The sequence below is a fragment of the Amphibalanus amphitrite genome, unplaced genomic scaffold, assembly GCF_019059575.1.
Source record: "Amphibalanus amphitrite isolate SeventyFive unplaced genomic scaffold, NRLGWU_Aamphi_draft 000965F_arrow, whole genome shotgun sequence".
Classification (NCBI taxonomy): domain Eukaryota; kingdom Metazoa; phylum Arthropoda; class Thecostraca; order Balanomorpha; family Balanidae; genus Amphibalanus; species Amphibalanus amphitrite.
Genome location: NW_024882459.1, coordinates 1 through 27,465, shown reverse-complemented (window position 1 = coordinate 27,465; position 27,465 = coordinate 1). Strand labels below are relative to the sequence as shown.

At 45.9% G+C, this 27,465-nt stretch overlaps 1 protein-coding gene across 3 annotated transcripts in view; it reads right to left on the bottom strand.

The window, feature by feature from the left end:
• Positions 1–26,004, bottom strand: part of LOC122368653 (pancreatic triacylglycerol lipase-like) — a 29,745-nt gene extending 3,741 nt beyond the window's left edge. Inside the window, exons 1-6 of one of the 3 annotated variants that reach the window (XM_043342810.1) lie at positions 25,885–26,004; positions 12,609–12,756; positions 11,932–12,086; positions 11,294–11,407; positions 7,403–7,549; positions 6,968–7,205 (exon numbers count right to left, since the gene is read on the bottom strand). In XM_043342810.1, coding sequence (XP_043198745.1) covers positions 6,968–7,205; positions 7,403–7,549; positions 11,294–11,407; positions 11,932–12,086; positions 12,609–12,741 — 787 coding nt within the window. In that variant the 5' untranslated portion in view covers positions 12,742–12,756; positions 25,885–26,004. Of the gene's footprint in view, positions 1–6,967; positions 7,206–7,402; positions 7,550–11,293; positions 11,408–11,931; positions 12,087–12,608; positions 12,757–22,100; positions 22,688–25,884 lie in introns of those variants that run through there. The other 2 variants (XM_043342808.1, XM_043342809.1) reach the window with 2 other exon arrangements.
• Positions 26,005–27,465: the final 1,461 nt, after the last annotated feature.

Sequence of the window (27,465 nt, the reverse complement as noted above, 5' to 3'; positions counted from 1 at the left end):
CATTTTCATCAAGGTCAAACTTCAAGGTCAAATTCAAGGTCAAAGGACGGGGAACTGAAAAAGTGCCACTAAATATTGTCCGATTTTCAAAATTTTGGCACCAAAATGTAGTGCGTGCAAAGTTCTAGCCGCACATCGAAAACAATTTTCATCAAGGTCAAACTTCAAGGTCAAATTCAAGGTCAAAGGACGGGGAACTGAAAAAGTGCCACTGGATATTGTCCGATCTTCAAAATTTTGGCACCAAAATGTAGCGCGTGCAAAGTTCTAGCCGCACATCGAAAACCATTTTCATCAAGGTCAAACTTCAAGGTCAAATTCAAGGTCAAAGGACGGGGAACTGAAAAAGTGCCACTAGATATTGTCCGATCTTCAAAATTTTGGCACCAAAATGTAGCGCGTGCAAAGTTCTAGCCGCACATCGAAAACCATTTTCATCAAGGTCAAACTTCACGGTCAAATTCAAGGTCAAAGAACGGGAAACTTTAAAAATGCTACGTCACCAGCGACTTTTCCAGCGACGAGCACCGATTTTAGCCAAAACCTCGTCCAAGGTCAATTGGACCATGAGGATCACGAAAATCGAACCCATTCACCCCTAAACCTTGACCTTCAAGGTCAAATTCAAGGTCAAAGGACGGGGAACTGAAAAAGTGCCACTAAATATTGTCGGATATTCAAAATTTTGACACCAAAATGTAGCGCGTGCAAAGTTCTAGCCGCACATCGAAAACCATTTTCATCAAGGTCAAACTTCAAGGTCAAATTCAAGGTCAAAGGACGGGGAACTGAAAAAGTGCCACTAAATATTGTCCGATATTCAAAATTTTGACACCAAAATGTAGCGCGTGCAAAGTTCTAGCCGCACATCGAAAACCATTTTCATCAAGGTCAAACTTCAAGGTCAAATTCAAGGTCAAAGGACGGGGAACTGAAAAAGTGCCACTAGATATTGTCCGATCTTCAAAATTTTGGCACCAAAATGTAGCGCGTGCAAAGTTCTAGCCGCACATCGAAAACCATTTTCATCAAGGTCAAACTTCAAGGTCAAATTCAAGGTCAAAGGACGGGGAACTGAAAAAGTGCCACTAAATATTGTCCGATCTTCAAAATTTTGGCACCAAAATGTAGCGCGTGCAAAGTTCTAGCCGCACATCGAAAACCATTTTCATCAAGGTCAAACTTCAAGGTCAAATTCAAGGTCAAAGGACGGGGAACTGAAAAAGTGCCACTAAATATTGTCCGAGCTTCAAAATTTTGGCACCAAAATGTAGCGCGTGCAAAGTTCTAGCCGCACATCGAAAACCATTTTCATCAAGGTCAAACTTCAAGGTCAAATTCAAGGTCAAAGAACGGGGAACTTTAAAAATGCTACGTCACCAGCGACTTTTCCAGCGACGAGCACCGATTTTAGCCAAAACCTCGTCCAAGGTCAATTGGACCATGAGGATCACGAAAATCGAACCCATTCACCCCTAAACCTTGACCTTCAAGGTCAAATTCAAGGTCAAAGGACGGGGAACTGAAAAAGTGCCACTAAATATTGTCCGATTTTCAAAATTTTGGCACCAAAATGTAGCACGTGCAAAGTTCTAGCCGCACATCGAAAACCATTTTCATCAAGGTCAAACTTCAAGGTCAAATTCAAGGTCAAAGGACGGGGAACTGAAAAAGTGCCACTAAATATTGTCCGATTTTCAAAATTTTGGCACCAAAATGTAGTGCGTGCAAAGTTCTAGCCGCACATCGAAAACAATTTTCATCAAGGTCAAACTTCAAGGTCAAATTCAAGGTCAAAGGACGGGGAACTGAAAAAGTGCCACTGGATATTGTCCGATCTTCAAAATTTTGGCACCAAAATGTAGCGCGTGCAAAGTTCTAGCCGCACATCGAAAACCATTTTCATCAAGGTCAAACTTCAAGGTCAAATTCAAGGTCAAAGGACGGGGAACTGAAAAAGTGCCACTAGATATTGTCCGATCTTCAAAATTTTGGCACCAAAATGTAGCGCGTGCAAAGTTCTAGCCGCACATCGAAAACCATTTTCATCAAGGTCAAACTTCACGGTCAAATTCAAGGTCAAAGAACGGGAAACTTTAAAAATGCTACGTCACCAGCGACTTTTCCAGCGACGAGCACCGATTTTAGCCAAAACCTCGTCCAAGGTCAATTGGACCATGAGGATCACGAAAATCGAACCCATTCACCCCTAAACCTTGACCTTCAAGGTCAAATTCAAGGTCAAAGGACGGGGAACTGAAAAAGTGCCACTAAATATTGTCGGATATTCAAAATTTTGACACCAAAATGTAGCGCGTGCAAAGTTCTAGCCGCACATCGAAAACCATTTTCATCAAGGTCAAACTTCAAGGTCAAATTCAAGGTCAAAGGACGGGGAACTGAAAAAGTGCCACTAAATATTGTCCGATATTCAAAATTTTGACACCAAAATGTAGCGCGTGCAAAGTTCTAGCCGCACATCGAAAACCATTTTCATCAAGGTCAAACTTCAAGGTCAAATTCAAGGTCAAAGGACGGGGAACTGAAAAAGTGCCACTAGATATTGTCCGATCTTCAAAATTTTGGCACCAAAATGTAGCGCGTGCAAAGTTCTAGCCGCACATCGAAAACCATTTTCATCAAGGTCAAACTTCAAGGTCAAATTCAAGGTCAAAGGACGGGGAACTGAAAAAGTGCCACTAAATATTGTCCGATCTTCAAAATTTTGGCACCAAAATGTAGCGCGTGCAAAGTTCTAGCCGCACATCGAAAACCATTTTCATCAAGGTCAAACTTCAAGGTCAAATTCAAGGTCAAAGGACGGGGAACTGAAAAAGTGCCACTAAATATTGTCCGAGCTTCAAAATTTTGGCACCAAAATGTAGCGCATGCAAAGTTCTAGCCGCACATCGAAAACCATTTTCATCAAGGTCAAACTTCAAGGTCAAATTCAAGGTCAAAGAACGGGGAACTTTAAAAATGCTACGTCACCAGCGACTTTTCCAGCGACGAGCACCGATTTTAGCCAAAACCTCGTCCAAGGTCAATTGGACCATGAGGATCACGAAAATCGAACCCATTCACCCCTAAACCTTGACCTTCAAGGTCAAATTCAAGGTCAAAGGACGGGGAACTGAAAAAGTGCCACTAAATATTGTCCGATTTTCAAAATTTTGGCACCAAAATGTAGCACGTGCAAAGTTCTAGCCGCACATCGAAAACCATTTTCATCAAGGTCAAACTTCAAGGTCAAATTCAAGGTCAAAGGACGGGGAACTGAAAAAGTGCCACTAAATATTGTCCGATTTTCAAAATTTTGGCACCAAAATGTAGCGCGTGCAAAGTTCTAGCCGCACATCGAAAACAATTTTCATCAAGGTCAAACTTCAAGGTCAAATTCAAGGTCAAAGGACGGGGAACTGAAAAAGTGCCACTGGATATTGTCCGATCTTCAAAATTTTGGCACCAAAATGTAGCGCGTGCAAAGTTCTAGCCGCACATCGAAAACCATTTTCATCAAGGTCAAAATTCAAGGTCAAATTCAAGGTCAAAGGACGGGGAACTGAAAAAGTGCCACTAGATATTGTCCGATCTTCAAAATTTTGGCACCAAAATGTAGCGCGTGCAAAGTTCTAGCCGCACATCGAAAACCATTTTCATCCAGGTCAAACTTCAAGGTCAAATTCAAGGTCAAAGGACGGGGAACTGAAAAAGTGCCACTAAATATTGTTCGATCTTCAAAATTTTGGCACCAAAATGTAGCGCGTGCAAAGTTCTAGCCGCACATCGAAAACCATTTTCATCAAGGTCAAACTTCAAGGTCAAATTCAAGGTCAAAGGACGGGGAACTGAAAAGGTGCCACTAAATATTGTCCGATCTTCAAAATTTTGGCACCAAAATGTAGCGCGTGCAAAGTTCTAGCCGCACATCGAAAACCATTTTCATCAAGGTCAAACTTCACGGTCAAATTCAAGGTCAAAGAACGGGAAACTTTAAAAATGCTACGTCACCAGCGACTTTTCCAGCGACGAGCACCGATTTTAGCCAAAACCTCGTCCAAGGTCAATTGGACCATGAGGATCACGAAAATCGAACCCATTCACCCCTAAACCTTGACCTTCAAGGTCAAATTCAAGGTCAAAGGACGGGGAACTGAAAAAGTGCCACTAAATATTGTCCGATATTCAAAATTTTGACACCAAAATGTAGCGCGTGCAAAGTTCTAGCCGCACATCGAAAACCATTTTCATCAAGGTCAAACTTCAAGGTCAAATTCAAGGTCAAAGGACGGGGAACTGAAAAAGTGCCACTAGATATTGTCCGATCTTCAAAATTTTGGCACCAAAATGTAGCGCGTGCAAAGTTCTAGCCGCACATCGAAAACCATTTTCATCAAGGTCAAACTTCAAGGTCAAATTCAAGGTCAAAGGACGGGGAACTGAAAAAGTGCCACTAAATATTGTCCAATTTTCAAAATTTTGGCACCAAAATGTAGCGCGTGCAAAGTTCTAGCCGCACATCGAAAACCATTTTCATCAAGGTCAAACTTCAAGGTCAAATTCAAGGTCAAAGGACGGGGAACTGAAAAAGTGCCACTATATATTGTCCGATATTCAAAATTTTGGCACCAAAATGTAGCGCGTGCAAAGTTCTAGCCGCACATCGAAAACCATTTTCATCAAGGTCAAACTTCAAGGTCAAATTCAAGGTCAAAGGACGGGGAACTGAAAAAGTGCCACTAGATATTGTCCGATCTTCAAAATTTTGGCACCAAAATGTAGCGCGTGCAAAGTTCTAGCCGCACATCGAAAACCATTTTCATCAAGGTCAAACTTCAAGGTCAAATTCAAGGTCAAAGGACGGGGAACTGAAAAAGTGCCACTGGATATTGTCCGATCTTCAAAATTTTGGCACCAAAATGTAGCGCGTGCAAAGTTCTAGCCGCACATCGAAAACCATTTTCATCAAGGTCAAACTTCAAGGTCAAATTCAAGGTCAAAGGACGGGGAACTGAAAAAGTGCCACTGGATATTGTCATATCTTCAAAATTTTGGCACCAAAATGTAGCGCGTGCAAAGTTCTAGCCGCACATCGAAAACCATTTTCATCAAGGTCAAACTTCAAGGTCAAATTCAAGGTCAAAGGACGGGGAACTGAAAAAGTGCCACTAGATATTGTCCGATCTTCAAAATTTTGGCACCAAAATGTAGCGCGTGCAAAGTTCTAGCCGCACATCGAAAACCATTTTCATCAAGGTCAAACTTCAAGGTCAAATTCAAGGTCAAAGGACAGGGAACTGAAAATTTTTGAGCTTGAATTTGACCTTGAAGTTTGACCTTGATGAAAATGGTTTTCGATGTGCGGCTAGAACTTTGCACGCGCTACATTTTGGTGCCAAAATTTTGAAAATCGGACAATATTTAGTGGCACTTTTTCAGTTCCCCGTCCTTTGACCTTGAATTTGACCTTGAAGTTTGACCTTGATGAAAATGGTTTTCGATGTGCGGCTAGAACTTTGCACGCGCTACATTTTGGTGCCAAAATTTTGAAAATCGGACAATATTTAGTGGCACTTTTTCAGTTCCCCGTCCTTTGACCTTGAATTTGACCTTGAAGTTTGACCTTGATGAAAATGGTTTTCGATGTGCGGCTAGAACTTTGCACGCGCTACATTTTGGTGCCAAAATTTTGAAGATCGGACAATATCTAGTGGCACTTTTTCAGTTCCCCGTCCTTTGACCTTGAATTTGACCTTGAAGTTTGACCTTGATGAAAATGGTTTTCGATGTGCGGCTAGAACTTTGCACGCGCTACATTTTGGTGCCAAAATTTTGAAGATCGGACAATATTTAGTGGCACTTTTTCAGTTCCCCGTCCTTTGACCTTGAATTTGACCTTGAAGTTTGACCTTGATGAAAATGGTTTTCGATGTGCGGCTAGAACTTTGCACGCGCTACATTTTGGTGCCAAAATTTTGAAAATCGGACAATATCTAGTGGCACTTTTTCAGTTCCCCGTCATTTGACCTTTAATTTGACCTTGAAGTTTGACCTTGATGAAAATGGTTTTCGATGTGCGGCTAGAACTTTGCACGCGCTACATTTTGTTGCCAAAATTTTGAATATCGGACAATATTTAGTGGCACTTTTTCAGTTCCCCGTCCTTTGACCTTGAATTTGACCTTGAAGTTTGACCTTGATGAAAATGGTTTTCGATGTGCGGCTAGAACTTTGCACGCGCTACATTTTGGTGCCAAAATTTTGAAAATTGGACAATATTTAGTGGCACTTTTCAGTTCCCCGTCCTTTGACCTTGAATTTGACCTTGAAGTTTGACCTTGATGAAAATGGTTTTCGATGTGCGGCTAGAACTTTGCACGCGCTACATTTTGGTGCCAAAATTTTGAAAATCGGACAATATTTAGTGGCACTTTTTCAGTTCCCCGTCCTTTGACCTTGAATTTGACCTTGAAGTTTGACCTTGATGAAAATGGTTTTCGATGTGCGGCTAGAACTTTGCACGCACTACATTTTGGTGCCAAAATTTTGAAGATCGGACAATATTTAGTGGCACTTTTTCAGTTCCCCGTCCTTTGACCTTGAATTTGACCTTGAAGGTCAAGGTTTAGGGGTGAATGGGTTCGATTTTCGTGATCCTCATGGTCCATTTGACCTTGGAAGAGGTTTTGGTTAAAATCGGTGCTCGTCGCTGGAAAAGTCGCTGGCGACGTCGCCAACTTCACGGACTATAATTTTCATGAGTAGTTGATGTTTTTTGCCGAAACTGATTTTAGTAAAACGTGACGGTTACCGTCTATTCGTTTTAGAATTGATCCGTTTAGTGGCAATCCTACGAGCGTGAACATCCATTATATTTACACAATCCATAAGTAGATATGCGAATGTCGAGAATCGGTAAATGATAAAAAAAAACGTACACACATTTTATTCACACATAGCCCCCTACCTCCGGATATGAGCGGCCCACTATCGGTGTGTATGACGTCCACGAAGTCGGCGTCGGTCGGGTTCAGTCGCACCACAGGGTCCGTGTTCTCAAAGTGCGGCTCGGCAGGGTCCAGGCCGGTGATCCGCCCCAGCCTCATGCTGCTCTTGTGGAGGAAGTCGCCCACGTATCCGGCCAGGTGGGCCCCCAGACTGTGACCGATGACGTGCATCTGATTGGACGGCGTGCCGTGCAGCTTCTGAGGTCACAAATATGATCGACCAAATTAGAATTAGGTGCAGTATACTGGGGTATTAAAACATTATCCATGACATGATCATCAAAAGACAATAGACACATCTTTGTCAATTCTAAATGCACCGTCTAATTCGGTCAAAGTTCCGTTGCTCGCCATCACTTTTTATTAACATCGATACGTCAAAATACAATACTCACGTGTAATATTTGTATGAATCGTCCGACGATGGCTCCGACGAGTCGTATGTTGGCCACGGCCTGTGTGTAGGGCGGTCCGGAGCCGCCCACCCAGTCTACAACCAGCACGTTCATCGGCTGGTGGTCCAGCAGCGCCGCCACCATTCTCTGTCGGCGGCAGACGGGGTCACCGTCAGGGCAAGATCATGGTACTGGGTCAGGGTCGGGTGAACGGATAAGGGTCTGCTTTATTATTCTCTGTTGGTGGTAGCAACGGGGTCAGTGTCACTGTCAAGGCCATCGTCCCAGCTAGGCTAGCTAGGCAGCTAGGCATCATTCAGCATGGCTCTTCATATCATCCGTCTGGAGATGTCAACCTTTGCTCAGTATATTGACGTGAGTCGCGCCTGTGCAGTGATCCAATAAATGCGTCATCTTCTAATTTATACCATCGTGTGACCGGATATGTCGTGGGATGTAACTCAATTAATTGAAACCTAGACCGCGTGGGACGTTTTAATGGAGCTGTAACTGATGAGTTATTGATATGAAAACTATTCCTTTCCATTTCCTTCGCTCACTCAACCACGAAGTTGGTGAGAACTGAGGTTTGTGAAGCGTAAAACGCTTCTGGAAATCAATTTTAGTGAGATTTCAATGCTTCAAGTATAAACTGATTTCCATCTAGGTATGGCTTCCCAAAATTATTTTACTGTCGCGGGAGACCTGTATCTCAATTCCCGGGTCCGATCAAATTGTCTTCTATTTTCTCGAATTTCGTTCCGGACACCTGAGGCGACGTCTGGGTTCACCAGCTACACCTTTTTGCGTTGTTCGATGGCCAATCAGCAAAACCCATTCGTCCGATCAGCACATAGGTGGCGCCAGTGAGAGGCATTCCGGCAAAACCTTCAGCATATGGGCAAAACGGAATGCTGATCCCACTCCACAGTTCGTCAGTTGGTATTACCATCGCTATTCGCCATAACTGATTGAGTTCCGGCAAAACCTTTGACGATTTGGATAAATGCTTCGTCTTTCGTTAATATCCCTTCGTCGTTCACCAAAACATCCCCATGCTAATTTCGGCATTCCTCATAACATTTCGTCAAAACTAAAAACAGATCGCCCCTTTACAGAGAAGTATAAATATGACCGGGTTTATACGTGCAGTGCGAGGCATAGGTGGCGAAACTCGTAGACCATTGATCTACATAAAAATCGGTAGCGTTCATGAGCGCCATAGGTACAATGTAGATGGACGTAGCTGACATGTTATCGGCTGATTGAAGAATGGACAGGCAACATAGCAACAGGCTGGATAAGTTAACCCCACCTCAAACACCAAGGAACAGGCAACAGGCTGGATAAGTCAGCCCCGCCCCAAAAACCAAGGTGTCCGGCCGGCAGGGCCCGGCTTGCCATCTGTCAGCCATTCCCTCGCGAGTCCGACCGGCGCGGCCGCCCGAGGCGTTGTCCCATGACATCGCACGGGCAGTGACGCGCTAATGACGGCCGACTTCGTGGTTTGTATCGAAGCGTTTAGGAGTCCGACGCTCAAGAATCTACATGCCTACTCGGTATGGCGCCGGCAGTCTCCTCGTAGCTATGGTATAACTGCCTTTTTCGGAATTCAATGGTTAATTGGTTGCAAATTGCGCTGGAACTGTCATAAGCCTCATCCCTGAATGCGTGATTAACGTTGAACATTGAATATGGCTAGATAAGCACTACATCATTGACATTTTGATCATTGACGAAAGTTTTAAATAAACAGTCATTGTTTACGCACAGTACCGATGAATTTTGCACATCGACTAACCATTTTGTGAAATGTCGAAGCATTATGACAATCTGACAAAGTGTTTTGCCTATGACGAACATTGTGCTCAATGACAAAGAGTTATGCAGAATGGTTAAATGGAGTCCAGCCTGTTTTGCCGACCGTCTAACAGTGATGCACATCGCCGATGGGTTATTCTGAATGACGCTTGTCCAAACTGATGCCGAAATGGTTATGACGATTGGCCATCGAACAACGCAAAAAGGTGTATTAGATAGATGACCGTGTGCTCGTATGTCTTGCTCCAAGCCCTCGGGCGAGGTCAGGCCTGCGCAGCTAGCTGGTTGGCTCGGCCAGTCCGGCGCGAGCGACCGAGGCCAGGGTCGCGGTGGGCGGCGGGTTGAAACGGCCGGCTCAGTGCAGTTGGGTCTCGTGGTGATTTAGAGCTTCTTTGTCAAGTGATGCGCTTCTGTTTCCATCCTTGCGAGCGTCTGACCATTTGTGGCACCATGGCAAGACTCATCGCTGGCGGTTTGCTGACGTCTCCGGGTGTTTTTCTGTTCCGGTCGCGCGGCATAATCGGTGGAAAACGCCTCGTCTACACTCTCCTCAGACGCCCTCGACCAGGTAAGTGTGTCGCGCTGTTCGAGTCTTGTCGCTCTGTCACTACGGATGTTATTCACTCGTTAAATCGCTCTGTTGCTGTATACCACCGGTGAACACTGGTGCCCGAGTACACACACTGGCGATCGTTTGGCTCGCCTGACCGGGGCTTGCCAGTGCTCGACTCCTATCACGGTCAGTCGGTCACGTGCCATTTTTTATGAGCTAATAGACACTTTGGGGCTAATATTTTTGGGACTAATCTAATATCTTTAATAGGGGAAGTTGGGGGAACGCCGAAGACTTTTTTTCTGACGCCCGTAGCACGCAAGGTAGACAACATACGCTATTCTTGTTGGCGTCATTCGAGAGGCCAGTCTTTTGCCTTTCAAACATACCAGGCGCATTTGATGAATTCGCATACCGTTAAGCGCACAAACTAAAAATATCAAAGAAGTGACTTTTTCGGCGTTGCCCCGGACTGCGGGGAAAGCCGAAAATGGGAGAAATGATCTACGGGGAATGCCGACATTGATGTTTTGCCATTTTATCTCAAACTTTATCCAGAATTCATCAAAGCTGACACACGTTTCAAGAGCTTGAGGACGCGGTGCACACTGGAAGTTATAATTGTGTGATATAATAAGAAAATGCCAGGTAAATCATTCCTTATAGGTAACAGGCCGTTGTGTCGGTTGAAAGTGTAATTTGTGTGACTAAAAATACGCGTTGCTATTCTACAGCAGTAAAGTCCACGTAGCGTGCTTTTAACACGTGCGTAATCGCACGTTTTCGGCATTACCCCAGCCAGCCATACTTTCATTTGCAGGCCCATAACTTTTCAACGTGCTGTATAAATTTCAAATAGGCAGCACACTTATGCAAAGACATGCTAAAGATTACTTGACCGAATTGGCCAGACAAACGGTAGCATAATGAGTAAGAAATGCAGCTTCAAAGGCGCATGTAGTACAAGGGAAACGTACCTTGAAAACGCTCTTGGCGCCCTCACAGTCGAAGTATTCCGAATGACGACTCGTAACAAACATGCGATAATTGTAGTCACTTAAGCTTCAGAGCATCACTGACAGGTGGCATCCATGTCTTACGGTTTTCGAAATATCTCGAATTTCGGCTTTGCCCCAACTCCGGCATTGCCCCAACTTCCCCTATCTAATGTCTAATAATCTAATACCTTTGGGGCTAAGTTTATGGAATAAATTGATGCAAAGTCGTGAAGCAGGTGTTGGCTTATGACTGGTACCTATTGATAATGATAATGATAGGACTAATAATTGGACTTATAATGTCATGCACTGACTGCACCAGACTGAGTGACTAACTAACTGACCGACTGATTGACTGACACAGTCTGCTTCATCAGAGTGTGTAAATCGTTGGCGTCTGATGCACGTCGTCGAACCGATGATGGCATACAAATATGCATACCTACTGATGTATTTAAGCAGTACGCCTTCCAGCTACTATCCATACATTTATCGGTTAAATTAAGTGCATGATCTTACCTTGATCCAGCGCTTTTCTCCCGAGTCCAAGTAGCCGTGCACTATGAACTTGACAGGCGCGTCAGCCATGAATGACGACGACTGAATGGATTCGATGTCATGGTCGTACATCCGCTGAAACATGATTGCAGCTGTAAGCATTTCATCCTATTTCAATTGCTAGGGTGATGCATGATACGGTGACGTATTGCCGTGCTGTATGATATCATTTGTTGGAATGCGGTGTCATATGTCGATATTGATTGGTTGATCGATTGATTGAAGAGAGAGAGAGAGAGAGAGAGAGAGAGAGAGAGAGAGAGAGAGAGAGAGAGAGGGAGAGAGAGATGGAGAGAGAGAGAGAGAGAGAGAGAGAGAGAGAGAGAGAGAGAGAGAGAGAGAGAGAGAGAGAGAGAGAGAGAGAGAGAGAGAGAGAGAGAGAGAGAGAGAGAGAGAGAGAGAGAGAGAGAGAGAGAGAGAGAGAGAGAGAGAGAGATCATTGAATCTTTCGAAACACAACATATCGAAGCACCAAGCAAATGAAACAAGAGCTGCGCACGGAGTTTAAATATATCTCCGTATATGAAACGTTCACGCCTTATTTGTTTCACCACTCTGTACCTCACACGGAGTTACAGTGAGGAGATGCAGTAACTCACCTGACATTCTGTCGGGTTCTCGGGCGTGAACAGACAGAATTTGACGTTGAGCGTCTTCGGAGACTGGGGTAGCACACTGATGGGTCGCGACAGTGAGATCCATTCATTTGTGATGGCGAAACAGCCGTACACGCCGTAGCATTGCTTGATCAGGGCTGGAATAGATACATGCAGTCATATTACCCTTTACTTTCAGGAGACTCTGTGGGACATTCGGAGCTTGATGCATAACTGGCGAGTGGAAGCGTCGTGCCCGTGCTCCCCAGCCTGTGCTGTGGAGTGTGGTCTGTGGTTCCGCTCGCGCTGCTATCAATTTGTGCTCTCGACTTTCGAAGTCGCCGATCTGCGGTATCGATGTCGCCGACCGGAGGTTCCAGCATCGGCTTTTAGCCTCATCACTGGCAGTGTTTTTTTCTGTAACTGACCTGATTGTGGTCTCAATATCCGTGATCTATGATTTTATGACCATCCATTATCCATGGTGTGGTAGTCATCGACCTGCAGTTCAATTACAACTGATGCCCCCCCCCCCCCCCCATTGACTTCTGTGATGTCCCGCCACTGACCTATGTCCTTTTGGTGCCCCGGCACTACCCTAATGTCTCTCACCACCGACCTGCGCACCCTCCACTGACCTCTACCCCTCCCCACTGACTCCTGGTCTCCCCGGCACTAACCTGTCGTCTCGTTGTCGCCGAGCTGAATGCTGCGCGGCACCGCCCTCAGGAACAGCTGCCCTCTGCTCAGGGTGATTGTGAATAGGGTGATGCCGTACACCAGCAGCAGACTGGAAATGCCTGCCGCCACCATTGGTGCCAGCACCGCCTGCAAACACACAGTCACACAGAGTTACACCAGCAGCAGACTCGAAATGCCTGCCGCCACCATTGCAATGCTGGCGACAGTCACCAATGCAATGGTGACAGCACCGCCTGAAAAATACACACAGTCACAGTCACACAAACACATCATCATATTATTCGCTTCATGAAGGCCACATGGCATGTAGTGGTATGGTGCACCCTTGTGCACTGCACACCTTTCTTATGGCGCTTCTTGCAGAGCACGCTTTTTTGTGGCAATCCCTACAGTGTACGTACAAGTCAGATTGACTGCAGATGCGGCGGTCTTCAACGGCAATACTTTGATCAAACTGCATTCGTGCGAATTCCTTCCCTTTTTCAATGTTATGCTACCATTGACATGCATGAGATCAGAATCAGATGAGCATTGAGCAGCGATATAACATAACTGTATAAGATAATTTTGTACGCTATAACGATTCACTTTAATCGTAAGGTGTCATAGCCCAGCTCGAACTGCCTCAAGGCTCGCTATATTTGCTCCCTAAGGCGAGACGTCATGTTATCATGGGCAGTAGTCACATCAATGGCTGGCGAAATCACATACCGAGGCGAAATCACATACCGTGACCGCCTCAGTATGCGGACAATGGACAGTTGCAACTGTCCATTGTCCAACTTATGGGAACACGCTAACCGTTCAGCATTTAACCCGCGCGGGGCTGGGGTCTCCAGCCGAACGCGCGGGGCTGGGGGGGGGGGGGGGTAAATTTTACCCCCCCCCCTGTTATCTCCCGAACTAATGGTCCGATTTGGAAAATTCGAACGCCAATCGAAAGATCTCATCACGAACAACTAAAAACATGTACTTAATTTAAAGTTTGAGGTCAAGGTCAAGGTCAGGTCAAGGGTAAAAATTGCAAGTTTCTACAGTATCGGCCTTGCACCGTAGTTGCCGAAGAATGGAGTCATGGACTGAGACTGATTGCCCAAAACGTGTTCTTAGGCTACCAAGACAATATTCGTTGCCTGCAATATCATTCAGAGGTCAAGGTCAAGGTCAGGTCAGGTCAGGTCACCAAAAACAAAATATAGAAAAGGGCACGTGCGACACATGTTTTATGGGTCATTTTACTCATAAAATTCAATAGGCACACTCAATAAGTGATATGGACCACCTCTGGATGAATTTCAGGTCGAGGTCAGGTCAAGGTCAGGTCAAGTGAGGTCAAATTTTGAAGTTGGTTGGTAAGGCCTAACAAGGTGTGTATCTGATGCAGTTTTTCACGGCGAATCGAATGGTGCTATTTTTGTTTCCGTACGAGGTCTAGAACTTCCAAAAAAAATCATTTTTTCAAATTTTTTGTGTGTCGTGACGTCATAAAAGTTTGAATAACTCCCACATTTCTGAACTGATTCTTCTAAAAATTGGTATGTAGGTGCACATAGACCACTTCTCTGACATATATTCCGGTTTTTTTCGATACACTCAAAATTTTGGATTTTATAACTATTTTCCCAAAAAAGTCAGTTTTTTGAAGAAAAAAAATTTGGGCCAAAATCCAACATTTTCAAAAACCGAGATAGCCATTTGATAGACAAAGTAAAAAGATGTATAACCTTTTTTGTTACGTCTTGATTCCTTTAAAAATGAAGATGTTAGCGGCGTTTGAAATTTTGCCGTTTTTGAGGCGAAAATGGCGAACATGACGTCACTAAAACGTCAATTTCTCAAAAAAATTTCCGACGGATTTCGCTAAAATTTTCGGGGAACGTGTCAAATTGATGTAAGAAAAGGTACTGAAAGTTTGGCGCCTGCAAAAATTCGCGAGGGGGGGGGGTAAAATTTACCCCCCCCCCCAGCCCCGCGCGGGTTAAGTTTATCGCACAGTTATGGGCGCTGGAAATTCCCTGGTTATGCGGTAGGCATTAGCAAGAAACTTTGTTTGGGACTATTTTGGCTGATTCAAATCCACCCGTCAAAAATGAATTAACCAAACTAATAAAACGTATTTTGCCTACTTTTTTTTTGTTACTGTGGCTAGCTTTATGTTGACGATATCAGTAAAAAAGTCAAAGATACCAGTAAAAAAGCCGATCAGCAGAGATCTTCGGTAAACATTTTATTAGCTTGACAACGATAGAAGACGTAATGATTTAACCACAATTTGTTATAAATAGGGGAGAGCGGGGTCAAATGTAACACGGGGCAATTGTAACAGTGTTAATAATTCATAAACTTACCAATAGAATGCGCTAATGTTAAGACCGAAAATGCGTAATTCTATACTGCCTTTCCCAACGGAGTTTGAAGCGAAAGTGCCGGGTATGTCGACGGCTGTGCACAGTAATGTGTTTTTGAGTGCATTTTATAAATTTTTATACCGTTATATTTGATTAGCTCATTTCCGCCATTGAAAAGATATCGACTTCAGACTTTGTGTAAGCGTTGCCAGGCTTGTTGTCCATAAATTGAAAGCATTAAATGCTGTACATGCAACATCTTTATGCGCCAGTTTCGTCTAAAATATGTCAAGGCGCGACGGGGACAATTGTAACATTTTTGCAGGGGTCAAATATAACAGGCTATAGGTCAGTGGCCATTATGTCAAAGTCGTCAAATTTTCAAGGGAGATGAAACATTGCTAGAATTAAGAGAGCTGTAAGTTTTGTCGCAATCGGCAGCTTTTTACGCGATTTAGGCTGGAGACTTCCACACGCGGGTAAGTCGCGTGTAAGTGGTTTGCGGGTAAGTTGGCGTTTATCTCGCGTTTAAGTCGGCGGGTAACTTTGCCCGGAGACTTCCATCTGCGGGTAAATAGTTTGTTTGCTAAGTTAGCGAACGAACTTACACGCGAGCCACCCCATGTATTAAGTTCGCGGGTATCTTTTCGGTGGTGCTTTTTTTGGTCCTTAGGGGGTTTCAAAAGTTTATTTCTGTGCAAATTTTATGTGCAAGTGATAGACAATAGTCCAATAATCTAGTTCTGGCTTTTTCAGCCAGTTAGGCCTAGCCGTTCGGCTGCTAAGATTAGACGAATTTGAGGTCACCTTTTCATAGTACTGAGGCCAGTTTTACCAACAGAAAAATAGGCAATAGCCGCCTGGCGGAATTTTTCGCCTAAAGGCTGATTCACATACGGATCGAGAGCGGTAAAGCCCTATCCGCTTACGTGCTTATCGCGTTTACACTCCGTATGTGAAACGGTCTTTAGGCAAAAAATTCCGCCAGGTGGCTATTTTTCTGTTGGTTAAACTGGCCTCTGTGCTTGTTGAGGGGTTACAAATTACGTATTTCATCACTGCAAGTATCCAGATGTTTTCAACAAGTCATACATGAGTAATCAGAGCAATATTTGAGTTGACAGAATTGAGGATGTAGGACTCAAATTTTCAAATACGGAGGGATTAGTCTATTTCCATCGCGCCTATCTCCTTGCCACCAGCTGCTATTTCGTAATCTTCGGGATAGTCAGATGGGATTCGTATCGCATCCGAAATAATGTGATCGTCGAGCCAGCCGGCTAGTGTCGGGCCCCTGTCGTCGCCCTTCGCGTTACGTGTCAGTGGGGCGAGGACCAGCTCAGTGGAAGCAATACGAGTGTCCGGTCAACAACCATGGACAGGAAGAAGAGGAGCAGAAATTTCAGTAGTAATGACATGCATTTGTTAGCCGATGTCATGAAAACTGAAGTAAAAGTCATCGAAAATAAGCGACACGATGGAAGGAGTAATGAAGAACGAAAACGGTCTTGGAAGAACATTGTTACGGCCTGTAATGCAAGGTCAGAAGAAAAATGGGACTAGAAACAGCTGACACAGCTCTGGAGAGATATGAAAAGGACGGCCAAAAAGAACCATTAGCGGTTTAAACGGCAGCAAATGGGCACTGGTGGTGGACCGGATCCTGCGCAGTTGGAACGTCAGCCACCCCCGCGACACGCACATATTAAACTGATCACTCGGTGATAATTGTTCTTTGTGTGGCATTTAATTGGACACCGACGACGCCTCACCGGTGAAGTGACGGGGCGGGGGTGAGGACGGGGGGTGACGGAGACGAACCGACGAGGGCAGACGAGTAATATGAGATACGGCTATTGCAAGATCATGCAGTAGACTGGCGGTCGGCCATACAGAGTGAAATAACACAAGGCGATTAGCATTATTGATGCTGATTGGCACGGCTTCAAACGCTGTTCTGGTTAGGTTAATGCATCACCACATCCCATTGTTACGGCTGTACTCATTGCATGTGTAAAAACGGTGATTGGGGGCCACCGGTCCCATAAATAACGGAATTACGCACTTGTTCATTGGACCAGCTGATCGCCGCATCCCGATCAGCTGATCGGGAAGCCCTTTAACCCTCGCCCCGTTGGGGGGGGGGCATTTTGGCCCCCCCTGTGGTTTTTCCTGAATAGCAAGAAAACGGCGGCGCGCAGCGCCGCCAAATTTTCAGTACCTTCCCGGGCATCAATTTGACACCTTCACACCAAATTTCAAGTCTTAGGTCACCTTAGGTCAGGAGTTATTGAGGTCAAACTGAGGTCATGTTCGAGCAAAAATGGGCAAAAACATGCAATCTTGAAACGCTCACCAAATCTACAGTTATCAAGCAATTTCAAAGTTCTTTATATGGTCTAGTAGACAAAAAGCGGCGCTGCAAAACTGCTATCTCGGATTTTCAAAATTTTTGGTTTTTGACCAAAAAAATTCAAAAAATTGATTTTTTTAGAAAAACTTTGAAAAAATCCAAAAATTTTCCGAATTTCGAAAAAAACCGGAATATATGTGATAGTGCCAGCGCTCTTCTATATACATACCAAATTTCAGAATGATATCTCGTTTTTTGGCCAAGTTATAGCGAAAAAACTGTTCAAAAATGATGACGTCAAATTTTTGAACTCAATTTTTAGCAATTCTAGACCACTTACGGCAAAACAAAGACCACCATTGAACTCCCCGTGACGAGCTGCATCGATTCGATACCCATTTTATGCAAAAATATTAACTTTGAAATTTGACCTAATTTGACCTGACCTTGACCTGACCTTGACCTGACCTTGACCAAAACGTGATCTAAGCTGGCCCCAAAGGCTGCCTGACCCATATAATCGCATTTTTCATGTAAAATGGACCATAAAACATGTATCACACGACACTTTCATATTGTGACCCCCCCGTGACCTGACCTCTGTGACCTGACCTGGTATCAGTGACCTCAAATAGCAAAATATGTGTTTGAAGAACATTTCCCCATCGATGATTTTCAATGAAATGCATTTTACTCGATTTTACAACGCATTTCTTGAAGTGCCTGTAAACGGTGAAAATTGGACCTTTGACCTGACCTGTGACGTCATCGGTTTGACCTAGGTCAATAAAATTGGGTCACAAGGTAGTTCCCCGTTGGGGCTATCCAACGCCGTTTACCGCTTGTCGCTATGTTGCGTGGTTCTCGAGATCTTAGGGGGGGGGGGGCCAAAATGGCCCCCCCCCAACCGGGCGCGTTGCTCGGCAGAGCCCAACGGGGCGCGGGTTAAACTGGCGTGTAAGTCGGCATTTAAATACTTACACGCGTGTAGCTACCCACCAGTTAACCGCGGATGGAGGTCCCCGGGTAAAAGTTGGTGGGCAGCTACACGCGTGTAAGGAAGTTAGCCACCAAAATAAACGCGAGTTAACCGCAAACTGGAAGTCTCCAGCCTTATTTGCGAAAAACCGAGGGAGAGGAGGTCCATCCAACCCTGTATAAGTGCGAGGTTTTAAGCCTTTTTTCCTGAGAAGAACCGTCTCTAACAAGTGTGGGAAGATGAACAAGTGTTCAATACTTTTGTTAAATCAAAGTTTTGGGAAAAATTGTGTTGCTGTAGCCTGTAAATTAGCATGTTACAATTGTCCCCGGGTGGTGTTACTTTTGACCCCGTATCTGGGGTGAATTGTAACAGATGAATTGACTTTTTCGGACAACAATTTTGACCCAAAAAATAAGTTATTTCGGAAATGTTTAACAGCATTTTAAAGACAAAACATCATAGTTTCTGAAAATAAAAGAAAAAGTTTTATAACTGCAAACGTGTTTGCACCAGATGATAAAAATGCAAAAAATGTTACAATTAACCCCGTTCTCCCCCTACCTACCTACAAATAATTAACAAATAACAAGGGCTTTATTCACACACCACCTGCGTCGCAGAGATTCCTCAGCACTGACGTTGCACGGCACACATACCACACTGCCTCCAGCTGCTGTGGATCTGTTTACGTCGCCCTCCAGTGGCGATTGATTTGACCTTGTCGTTATTGGCGGGTGGTGTAACGCCCTCTCGGCTCTGTGGCGTGATATACCCGCTGAATGGCGCCGCCCGGCCCGGTTCCTCGTGGTGACCTCTCTCTGAGGTCGAGAGGCCTGCCCTGTTACCGGGGACTGTCTGATCAGAACGTTCCGGTGGCCTCGCTGGTGGTCGGTTTATCGCGAATTGGCAGACTGGGAGCTGGTTGTTGATAAAAACTAATGCTAACGTTCGTCGTAAACAGGCGTGATTCAGCGTGCTTGGAATCCTTCTGTGTGAGGTACCCAAGGGAGACCTAAATCTTCTGTTTTCACCCACGCAATGATATTTGTCATTTGAGTTGCTTGATAATTACCATGAACTACCAGTATAACGCCTTATAGGGCGACAAACGGAGCGAGCGAGAGGGTGAGCCTTGCACGTGCGAAATTGTGAGGGGGTACCTACAACTGACTTGTGCACGGCACCTTTCTAACCGGTCTCTAGCAAAGTTGCCAAATATGAGCGCAAATCGGCCTAGCCGTTCTCGAGACCTGGAAGTGGCACCCTGCACGTGCGCACGTGCAAAATGGGTCCTAACTGACTTTTGCACGGCACACTACTAACCGGTCCCTAACCATGTACCAAATTCAGCGCAATCGGTTCAGCCGTTCTCGAGATATGGAATCGACCCCTGCACGTGCACACGTGCAGCAGCACCCCAACTGTGGCATATGGATATGCAATGCCTAGTGGGTGCCTACCTACATGCCAACGTTCAGCGCAATTGGCCCAGTAGTTACCGGCATGTTGTAATTGTTACAAAACTGACACCTCTTCGTTTTGCACGTGGCACGTGCATAAGGCGTCACCCACATGCATCGGGAGTAGTCCAATACTTGGTAGAAGGAATGAAGCTACCCTACAAAAATTACCGCATGTAAATCGATTAAGTGGTTGCTGAGATATAAGCCTCGCAAAAGCGTTACAGGCCGGGCCGGGCCGCTCATACTGAGATTTTTCCGTTATATGGTAAAGACTACGCCCGCTTTGCTCGTTCCGTAATGAACGATTTGCGCACTTACTTTCTGCGACACTTTTGGATGTTAACTCGATGTTTGTCAACTTGCGCTTCGGATGTGCGTGGCGGCCGGGTCCTTCCCGAGTAGTTTTGGGCATTGGTGTGCGACTGAGCCGTCAAGAGGCCCGCTGATTATGGCCTTTACAGAAAATTCTTTAAAATGCTATCGTTAGTATTTACATCGCTTGATGAGAAGCTTGCAAATGCCCTCAGATGACACTCTTTATGTGACCTCAAAGAACTCATAACCTTCACAATGACTTTGAGCAAGCTTCTGCTCAGGATCTTCGAGATCCAGGTCATTCAGGCCTTCGTTTCGGTCAGTTAATTGACATTCCCGGAATTTTTTTCCGTCTATGATGGTCAGCCTGCCCACCGTGCGCCGGGTCTGTCTGCCAGTTTCACCGGGCCAGTGAACCGCGGCAGCCGGCGGCGGGTAGCGGCAGCGGCACATGGGAACTGGATCTCCGTCTCGCCGGCCCGCCGCCGTTACCGGCCGGGCCGGCACGTGCCGGCCGGCTCCGTCTCCCTGCGTGAGCGGATCGCTGCTCACGCACGCAGCCGTACACACGCGCGGCCGAACAGACCTACAGGCCGCCATCAGTCGAAGACACCGGCTGACGGCACTTTCACCGGGCGCCGCTCCAGTTACTGGCACCGACAGGCGAAACGGCCGCCGTCCCAGGAGGCTCGAACCAGTTTATAAATCAGGAGGACGACAGCTCACCATGAAAATAACAGCCAACGTCCTTCGAAACTGCACCATATTTTACGAAAAATTGACCCCGCTGACTATCTACAGTTTTCTTTGGCCGAAGCCAAATGTTCCCCGGGACCATTTTATGGCATCCGCTCCGGACCTTGTATGGTCCAAGTCCTTTCTTTGGGTCCGTGTGGAGGGGAGAGGAGAGGAGAGGAAGGCAGGAGAGAGGGAAGAAGGAGGTCGGGTTTCGGACCGGTCATGGCCGCTGTCCCGCTGTGCCAGTTCGCTCCGCCGCCGGCAGACGACCTTCCAAGGCAGTCGGCTGGCTGGGGACGGACGGACGGAGCGGCGTACGGCTGGGGACGGACGGTGTGGTGGAGAGCGGGAACACCGTCACTATTCAGATACATTGTTTCATTATACGTGCTAAACCATTTATAGTTATTAACCTCACGCTTACCTTTTGGCCTTACAAGGTCGAGTAGGAACTAGGATAAATGCAGCCTTGGCATATTGGCATTGCCTAAAGTTGAAATAAAGTTGAAAGAAGTTGACGCTAACGCTGAATAAACGTTTAGGTCTGCAAATTTAAACAAAACAATCATTGACCTTATTCTGGAAGGGTTTCATTAAATCATTAATAGGTGATAAACAAAACCCTCTCATTACCAGAACCTAATGAATAAAACATCTAAGTAGCATTTAATGCACAATTTCCATGCTATTAATTTCACATGCGTTATTTGATCATGCGATCAGTGAACTGACATTGACATTGGCCTCGATATTGCACCTTTGTCCGACTCTTTAGATATTCATCAAAACAACGGCGCAGGCTGGACATACTAACTTGAATGCTATACTACATTTTATTTGTGAGTCACGTAGTACCTCTGTATTACAATGTGCTGCAGAAAGCCCCCAAAAGGGCAGTGTAGGATGGAGCGTCAGCGCTCGTGGCCCGTAGCACAGTAGGACGAACGATGATGCGCCTGGATTCGCTGTTCCAAGGTTATTCAAAGATGTTTCATATTTTGTCATAGGGAAATGACATTTCTCGTGACAACAGTTTGAAGTGAGCGAAAGTTTTATCTTATAGAACAAAAATATTTCCATTTTTATCAGCACAACTTTAATTCCTTTTCCGTTCTGTGTCGTCCATTGTGAATGAATCATGAAAGTTGGGCAGCGAAGCTTTGGTTCTAAAGGAGTCGATTACAGTCACAAACCAACAGAGGCCTATAGTCTGCCTATTATCTTGCAAACTGCTAAAGTTCGATGTTTTAAATACGGTATCCCCGCCTTACCCTCATGTGGGGCCCGCCGTTGGTGGGTCCTCTGTCCGATGCTCTCCGGTCGACGGCTGCGCGGCAGACACAGAGAGCGCTCTGCCGCCGGCGACACCAGCGCGCGCTCGACCCTGCCGTGTCCCGACTGTTTACACTGGCGTTCGCAGGCCATTGGTGCCCTCCGCAGGCCATTGGTGCCGCTGGTGGTGTGATGGTGCAGGCCCGAGGTATGGGTGCACGCGCTCAGACTGGTGTACCCGGGAAGGGCGAACAGGACAGGACAGGACAGGACATGAGCGCGGACGGGACAGAAGATCAGACAGAGAGCCACAGAGAGGGTGGAAATAGCTGATTGTGATTTGACGGAAAAGCAAGTCGGACGGAGAGGCCAGCAGATTGGAAAGGTGATAGTCGGCAACAGTTCATGACTCACGAGGACAGGTCAGGAAAGACAGCCAGCGAAATGTCCGACGTGCGCCAGATTTTCCGAGCATAGCCCGTGTCGGACAAACCACAGACCGCCGTCTATACAGGACTTACACTGCACTGGGGACAGAGGACAGCCGCCGGCCCACTAACCCTGCCTGAGCGCGGCAGATCACTGCGGCTCTCTCACATGCCGTCTGACATCCGACAGCAGTGTTTGACATCTGCAGGGAAGCTGGGATAGGAAATCCCTGGCTTCTCAGGAAATAACCGGCCGAAACCAAAACAGTCAGATGCTAATTCCACGTGAAATCTGCATATGAAATGGAATACCAAATGAAAGAAAGATGGGGTGATTCCTTCGTACCCCGAGGCAAGTCGTACAAAAAAGACGTTTGCGATTATAATCGCCTAAAAAAACTGGCATGAAACTGCTATTTAATTATAGTTCTTTTGATTTCAAGCGATAATAGAAACTCGACAGAATTTTCTCAGTTGCTCGAGGTTTGTTGTTATCTCGTAAATGTACAAAAAAAAAAAACGTGACAATCGAGCGAAAAGCGAGGTAAAACATCCACACAACAGTCCTACGGATTGCGGGTCTACGGTTGGACGGTTAACTACGGATGAAAAAGATGAAGGCAGCCCGTGTGATCCTTATCTGTTCATTAGAAACAAAACAAGCATACAGACCCGTTGAGTTTGTCGACTAACACGAATGCATATTGCATACTGAGTAGGAAGAAGCAGATAAGTGCTTCCCTCGAGCGTTGAAAGTGGGGGCAGTCACCGAAGAATCAAATCGATAGGGGAGAGGCGCTTTAGGTGAACAATCCTTTCTTAATGAATTTGTATAGCAGAGGACATAAAGTCCCTACTCTTGTTGCACTGTCCGTAAACATAACTGGTGTTCCCTGTTCATCAGTCTCCAGCATCCTAAACTCCCCTAACCCCTCCCGAGCCAGGCACCCAATCCGTTATGCTGGATTCACGGGCGCCTGGCCTGGATCGCGGCCGGCTGCTGGTGAAGAGCACCAGCTCAGGGTGACTGGCAGTCTCTCTGGTCTGCCGGGCGGCCTGACCGACTGAGTCTGCCGACTGGAAATCCAGGTGGCACCGTGCAACAGCCGCACGGCGCCGCTCCGGGTGTGGATCGGCAACTATTCCAACTCCGGTATGGGGGAGCACTGCAGAAATCCCAGCGCTGTTGGCTGTGCTCATGAGGCTCTTCTAGCACCGCTATGCGCTCTGGTCCAGCGGAGCACTAAAAGGCTACTGGATGCAGTTTACTGACCACTTTATTGGTACAAATTGAAAGAACGTGTCGCCAGAAGAAAGATGACACAGCGCTTAAAATGACACCATTTCGATCATTTTTCAATTGCGTCAGAGTGTTCTGTCAGGTGTGCGATGACGGTAGAAAACGGCAGAAAATGGTAGAGAGGAGGGACGGTATCGGTGGGAGCGGGACAGATGGAGCGCACCTCTCACTGGTACGGCCGTTGCGCCATAAAAAGACCTGGCTTCAAGCATGTCACGCACCGCTTTGGGTCGCTATATCGAAATACCATGCCTCTAATACGGTCACCGTCGCTGAGTTGGGCAACCGAGCCAGGTCATTCCAAATCGGCGTCATTGCGGCCAAATCACGGCGCAACGCGAACGCGATTCGGGCTGCCAGATAATTGGGACTGCTGTTGAGAGCATTTGATCTTCAGCCTTGAATACGACTTTTGATTCCTCTTTGATCAAAATAGAACAGTTTTATATGTAAAAAGTATGCATAAATAACCTTATGCTCATTCTTTGCACTTTTTTGTTTGGGAGTGTTTATAATGTCTTTCGTCCAAGAGAGGCGCATTTCAATTTTCTCCCATTGACTTATAATGGGGAGGTCGCAAAATTGACCTAACCTTAGTTCATCGATATCAAAATTCTGAGATATACATTTTGTACATGTATTGCTCTTAGCAATCGCTGAAACTTTCAAAGCGATCGGTCAATCGTGTTGCTATGGCAGATATTGAAACTTTGTATGAGGTGAGTTCACTTCAAGTGACCTGGTGACCTGACCTTAAATGACCTTGGTCTGAAATTTTCACATGTGTAGAATTGATGTATGCCGTTTTTGAGATATTCGCGAAAAACCACAGCGGGGTGTTCAAACACCCCCCAGCAGGGCGCGGGTTAATAAACGTAAATCCTCTAGGCATTTGCATGGGGGATAATCTGTATTTTTATATGAGTTATGCTGCCAAATGAGTAGATCGTAATAAAGTATTAAATAGGAACAATGAGAAGCAGTGGAATTGATTTTCATACGAGAGGTCACTGTAAGTATCGCTTCAATAAAAGAGGATTGACATAGCTGTTGTAAAGGGCTTCACTAAAAAACGCCTTCGAAAGATAAAGCAAGGCCATTGACTATTCCCACATCAATCAGTCAGAGCACTGAGCACGCCATCAATTTCTGACTGAGGTGAAACCCGAAAACACACATTCCTGCTCTGGGGTTCGGCGTCCGACTGAGCTGCTCGTCACCGACCCGCGGCGTCCGACTGAGCGGCTCGTCACCTACCCACGGCGTCACCCATTCGTGTCCGAACGGAACGGCACGGTTTCTTCACGGAAATCTCCGAATCATGTAATTATATTAGAGTGAAAGCTGCATTATTCTACGCATGTTAATATAATTATCCTTAATGATCATTCTCAGACCGCTGACTATGTGCAGCGTATCCCATGTCTCTTATGCTGCGCTGCATCGTTTCATTGGCGCACAACTTTTCTGGTAATATTCCCACACGTAATGAGATTCGTTCAAAAATCACTGACAAGACTTATTTAGAAACAATCTCGTGCCTGAAAAGTTTTCGCTTGTTTCAAGAGGGTGACACTACACATAATGCACAATGGTACAATCCAAGAATCTTGATGACCTTGACCTGACGAGTGACACAACCCTGTCCCATATCACCACGATCACACATTCAGGGGATAGCTGGGGAGGAGGGAGAGAACGCCGCGCGCTCTTCTAACGGCAGAAGAGACACTTCCAAGACCCAGATCGCATGATGGGTAACGTTTTGTGCTGGCAACAGAAGAAATGTCCTACTCTAGATACGAACTTTATGGGATTAAGTGAGCAGATGTTTTGCAGGGAGGCCGTTGACCTGGTTTGCCATTTTCGTGGTCAATTTGGTTAGATTCCAGCGCATCTCCAGACAGACAACAACACTAATGCATTCTGATGGCTCCTAAATGTGTGGGTAAATAATTGGTCGTGGAAAATGTGGGTCCTAATGTTAAATGTACCCATATTTTAGCAGCAATGTTCCCGAGGCCGACGCCCCAGCGCCATCGCGGGAACACTCACCTCATTAGCTGAGACATGATCCACGGGAGTGTCGGGTCGGCCCGTCAGGCGGTCCGGCAGCGGCGCCGGCCGCGGCAGCACGCGCTTCTCACCGGCACCGACGGCACACTGGCGCCTCTCCACTGCCGCTGCCGACAGGACACAGGTGACCGCACCGGTGCGTCCAGGGGTGGCCGACCCGCCGTCATGAGCGACTCGGCAGGGGTGGCCGACCTTCTAGTGTCGGTTGTAGCGGATCACTGACTGTTCCCGGCGGGTCGGCAGCCTCACGACTATGACCCGATCACGAGCCACGTCAGCGTGATGTTTGGTAACACATTGCGCGAAAATCGTGCGGTAGTGTTGCTGAGGCAAGCCCGCTACGCTGTGCGGCCAGCGAGTATAGTATAGCTTGTGCTCAATCATCCGGCTCCAGTGTTCACTGTCGTTAGTGTAGCGTGCTACTCAAGCGCGGCATGCTTCTGTGGATTATATTTGTAACGGGTAGGTGACAACCGACTTATCAGTTGTTCTGACGGGAGATGACTCCCAAAAGTGACAACTGACAAGATTGAAGTGTCCTACATACACATTACACAATACATAGGTAGATTGATAATGAATGTCTAAACAGCATTAGTTGCCGACAGCTTTGATTCACCAAATGTCACTGTTCAACTTACTCCAACAGAACACAATACCTACCTAAATAAAAAGTAGATATGAGTCGAATCCGATTCGTTAGACGAGTCGAATCGCAAAATACAATCAATGAATTGTATATTAATTGCTTTATTTCTGTTACTTAAATAAAGTGAACTGAACTGAACCGAATTTATCCCTCGCGGGGCCGGGGGGGGGGCGTTTCCCCCTGGCGAATATTTGCGATAGCTCCCGAACGCTTAGGGATAGGGAAGCGAAACTTTTAGTACCTTTTCTCCCATCAATTTGACATTTCTCAAGTAAAAAATTTGGACCTAGTCCCCTTGATGACGTCACAGGGTCGATTTTTTTTATAGACCCCTGCACGGCAAACTTTGGCGTCACAGACGCGAACTTCAAATGGCTGCTAAAATAGAGTTTTAGAGATCAAGACAAATTACGAGCACGGTTGTATAGAGTTTGACCTAGTGAAGAATAAAAAAAATTGGTGGCCTGAGGTCAGAGGTCAGGTCAATGACCTCGAAATGTGGTTTTAGTTTTTCGCAAATAACTTCGACAAAAATGACCCTAGAGCTAAGGCAGTGGTACCATCGCATTCGCCTTGTCAAGCCGCGTCGAATGATACATATTTTGTTTGGAAAAGGTCAAGCTTTATGTTCACCTCATGTGACCTCGAATGACCCTTAATTGACACATGAAATGTCGTTTATGATGGATTTGTGCCCGCTGATCACGAATCTGGCATATTTTCCTCTAATCCTTCATTACATTTTCGGAATCCTCAGATTCTCTTCTTTCGTTGACACCCAATTTTGCCGGTTTTATGCATCCTGCCGTCCTCTAGAACGCTTACTTTGAGATCACTACACATGTGCCGGGTTTTTGCCTTTGACCTTGACCTCTGACCTCGAAAATTGGCCTGAAGTCAAAAATGTTAGG